At 51.4% G+C, this 3,962-nt stretch overlaps 1 protein-coding gene across 1 annotated transcript in view; it reads right to left on the bottom strand.

The window, feature by feature from the left end:
- Positions 1 to 3,962, bottom strand: part of NGA_0635410 (H+-transporting ATPase) — a gene marked incomplete at its 3' end in the record, with an annotated part of 11,632 nt that overhangs the window by 6,501 nt on the left and 1,169 nt on the right. Inside the window, exons 3-4 of the mRNA XM_005855670.1 lie at positions 1,128 to 1,324; positions 44 to 954 (exon numbers count right to left, since the gene is read on the bottom strand). Coding sequence (XP_005855732.1) covers positions 44 to 954; positions 1,128 to 1,324 — 1,108 coding nt within the window. The remainder of the gene's footprint in view (positions 1 to 43; positions 955 to 1,127; positions 1,325 to 3,962) is intronic.

The raw sequence follows: 3,962 nt of genomic DNA, 5'->3' as shown, positions 1-3,962 counted from the left end.
ATGGAGGCGACCAGGAGCACCACCGTGAAGGAAAGTGACTCACGGACAGTCTCGCCTCGCGATAAGAGATAGCCAAAGGCGATACCGCAAAGGGCCATGGAGAGGACGACGAGGATGATCATAATTCGCATCAAAAGTTTCTGCAAGTTGGAGACCTCGTCCCCACCGGTGAGGAGAGCCGCCGTACGCCCGAAGAAAGTGTTGGCACCAGTCGCCTCCACTGTTGCCTCGACCTCACCGCGGACCACGGTGGAACCCATTTTCACACTGTCGCCCTTGAAAAAAGTCACGGGGAGAGACTCGCCCGTCAACGCAGCCTGGTCGACATCGATCTGAGAGTCCTTCACGACACAGTCGGCGGGAATGGCGCCCCCGGCCCCCAGCAAGACCAGGTCACCGGGCACCAAGAGAGCCGCGTCCATGGACAGGAATTTTCCGTCACGCTTCACGTAAGCTAGGGGTTTCAAGGAGGCTTTGAGGGCCGCAACGGCGTCGCCGGCCTTGGTGGTCTCGTAGTAGGAAAGGGAGGCGTTCATAAACTGGATTCCGAGGAGAATGCCCATGTCGGGCCACGACTCGATGGCCGCCTCGATGATGATGGCAGCCCAGATCATCAGAGGCATGGGTTGGTAAAGTTGCTCAAGGAAAATAAGCCACTTTGGTTTCTTCTTTTCGGGCAGCTCGTTGCGGCCAAATTTTTTGAGGAGTTCCGCGGCCAGGGCGGAGGATAAGCCCTCCGAGTCCAGGGAGGTCACGGTCTTGGTCCGCGTCATGGTGACAGGCACGTCGTTCTCGTCGAAGAGGTCGTCCAAAGGCACCTTTGCTTCCTCCTCCTTGTCCTCCCGGCTGGAGAAGACGGCACGGAGACTTTGCATCCGACTCATCGAGCGCTGTTCCGACCCCTGCGACCGGACGCTCAGAGCGTGTGTGGCGCTTCGCACCATCTGGATCGTGCTGTGGTATTAAGGTGCGTGGGTATGTGGTAATGTAGGGAGGGTGATTAACAAGAAGAAATCTGACGCGCAGCATCCCTACCCTCTCCGTCCACGCGACCTTGTGCTTTCTATGCCTGATTACATCATTCCCCTTCCTCTATCCCTGCTCCCTGGTCGCCACTTTCGACGTACCGCTGAATCTCACGCTCGTGGTCTTCCTCCGACTGCATACCCGCGTTCGTAGTAATGCGCCCCCCGTCGTCATAAAACTCGCCCTTGAGCAAGTCATGCACGTACTCCTCGCCACGCTGGGCAGCCAAGGCTTTCGCCATGGCGGCCACGCTTTTTGGCCCGTCGCCGTTGTCTGCAGTGCTCATCCTGTCGTCTGCCTGTCGAAGACGTTATCGATAAAAACAGGTGCAAACATCAGATAGGATGGATGTTACATGAACCTAAATTTGTTGCCGATTGCAACAGATTTTCCAGAAAATTGGCAGAGCTTGCAGGGGACTACAGAGCCCATCACTGCCACCGAACATTTGACCAAGAGACCGGATCTATCAACAAGCACAAGCCTACGAGAAACATGGGATCCATGCTGAGGTCCTCGAGCACTGTCCAAGAGCTAGATCGGTCACCAGAGGCACAAGCCAATGGAGCTGTTCAAGAATCGTCTGCTGCTTCTGTTTCCTTTCCTCCCACGACGTGGCAGCCCAAACCCTTGAACACCTCCACAGCAAGAGCAGGACTTCGGTCTTAAATCTGATAGACGTCGAGGTAGGGCTTGGCCTCAGACACGCCCTTCTTGTCCAACCAATCGTCTCAAGATACCTTGCCCTCCTGTGAAGTGATCTGCAAGCTGTCGAACACGCTTTGCAAATTTGGCACTTGGCTCTTCGAATTTCCTTCCGAGCCCAAGGAGCGGACGCTCAGAGTATGGGAGGCACTCCTGAATGCCTCGATGGTTCTGTAAAAATTGCATTGATTAATGTGAGTCTCGAATTATCGTGTTCTGCCATTTTTCTGGATAGTATCTTCGGGGCAGCTTTCCTGCAGGACAACGCGCCTGAGCCCCTTCAATCCAATCCCTCCGCTCATACCTCTGTATTTCACGATTGTGGTCTTCCAGAGACTGCATGCCAACATTGGTAGATATTCTGCCCTCGGTGTCGTAGAATTCTCCTTTCAAATGCTGTTCTTCATCATCGTCCGCTTCATGAACTCGAACTGAAAAAGCTTGAGACATGGCACATGGATGACTGGTCTCTGGATATTCTGCCGTAAGCTGCCGTATCTAGACCAATACTGCCTTGTGCATGCCGACGTACATTGGATGCGAACAAGGTAATGTAAAGAGAAAAACTACATCTGATAGATATCTGAAGCAAGTCGGGGTACGACGAACATTCCTGGTGGCGAATTACCCGCCTGGACTAATTACCGCATCTACCAAGTGAAGGGCTGTAGATGCACACTCAAAGCTGTGATCACCACAACAGTATCACACGGTGTTTATGAAAAGCAAAACAAAAACACAAACGACAAGCCCAAGCGATCAAGTCCCCGACGGACTTGCCGGGGCTGTTCACGTTTCTCCGGGGTCATGGCGTGCTTCATTCCTGATTTTGTGATGGCTGATGACTGAATATTCGGCCGTTAAGTAAAGGCAAGCAAAGCTCGGAAAACCCCGGCCTCGGTCGGCAAGAGGGCCAGGACGCTGACTTGACGGGGTCGTGGCCGCGCCCAGAGCCGGAAATGACCAATTAAAAAAATGCCTGCACGTTAAGAGAGTCAGAGATGGTACGTCTCGCCTGTCACATGGTGTTTTAGGCACAGTTGCACCAGCTTTTCTTTCTTATCGCAAGAAAGGGATAGGGCTAAGAACGCTCTGTGGAAGGGCAAGAGCTGTGCCTCTTTTCGCCAAGTTAAGTCTACACGTTGGAATTACAGACAGATCAGGTGGAATCTCATTCAGTAAGTCACGAAATCATCTTATCTTTTAGCACGGCATCAATTACTTATCAATGATGGCTTGTGGAAGTTTTCGATCAGAGGTACTTTTTTGATCGGTCTACTCCGTGGCATTTTGATGCTCACTTATCTATGGTAAGCAAGCAAAAGTATAAAATTATTTCGTCCATTATATACCTTTCGTGACAAAGTCAGACGTTGTGAGCGACGGAGAATTAAAAGAGGGGTATCTGAGTGGGAATCGTCCTGAGGAGCATGTCACTTTTCAGAGAAGTCATTGTACTGAGCCCCAAAAAAACGTCATTTTATCGCCATTTGTTCATGGAAATTGGGATCTTCTTTAGTGCAGAATTGTTTAATGCTGTAGTAACTTCCCATTCCATTACTTTGGTGTTAAGTGTTTTACGTGCACTATCTCTCTCGATCCAAAGCAGTGCTCACAAGCGCTTGCACATGCTTGTGAGCGTGTGTGAATACCATCGACTCTCCTATCAAGCTCTCGGCTAGTCTCGTCTCCACTGTATTCCTCTTTCTCTTTCTCTTCCGTCTCCCCCCACGCATCTCGGCACCCTCATTTTCGTTCTCTCCCTTCCCGTCCTCGGCATTCTGGCGGTATTCTTTACTGATCGAAAGCATGTGGCGCTCAATTAAACCCCACTGCATTTACCAAGCGCGTAAAAAGCTTTGCGGAGAAATAAACAAGAACTTTCTATATCTCTTAGACTATGTCCATGGCACGCGAGCGCTATCGTCCTTTCCCGACCTTCGCCTCTTAAACACCACCGTCACACCCACACGCCCCCACATCCCCACGCAGATCCACACACAGAAAAGAAAAAATTGAGAGATGGTGCTATGTTCCACTCCTGCCCACATGGAAAACAAAGATCACACACAGATGCCGCTAGGTCGGCAGTCATGCTGTTTCCCAAGCATCCGTCTTCCGCCTTCCGAACTTAAGCCATCTCTACAGGGTCAGCCTTCTTCATCGCAACGATGTCGTTGATCCCGAAGATGTTGTACTTCTTGAGGAAGGCATATACCCCCACCTTGGCA

The sequence above is a fragment of the Nannochloropsis gaditana genome, assembly GCF_000240725.1.
Source record: "Nannochloropsis gaditana CCMP526 unplaced genomic scaffold scaffold140, whole genome shotgun sequence".
In the NCBI taxonomy this organism is placed as follows: domain Eukaryota; class Eustigmatophyceae; order Eustigmatales; family Monodopsidaceae; genus Microchloropsis; species Microchloropsis gaditana.
This window is presented reverse-complemented; position numbering and strand designations above follow the sequence as displayed.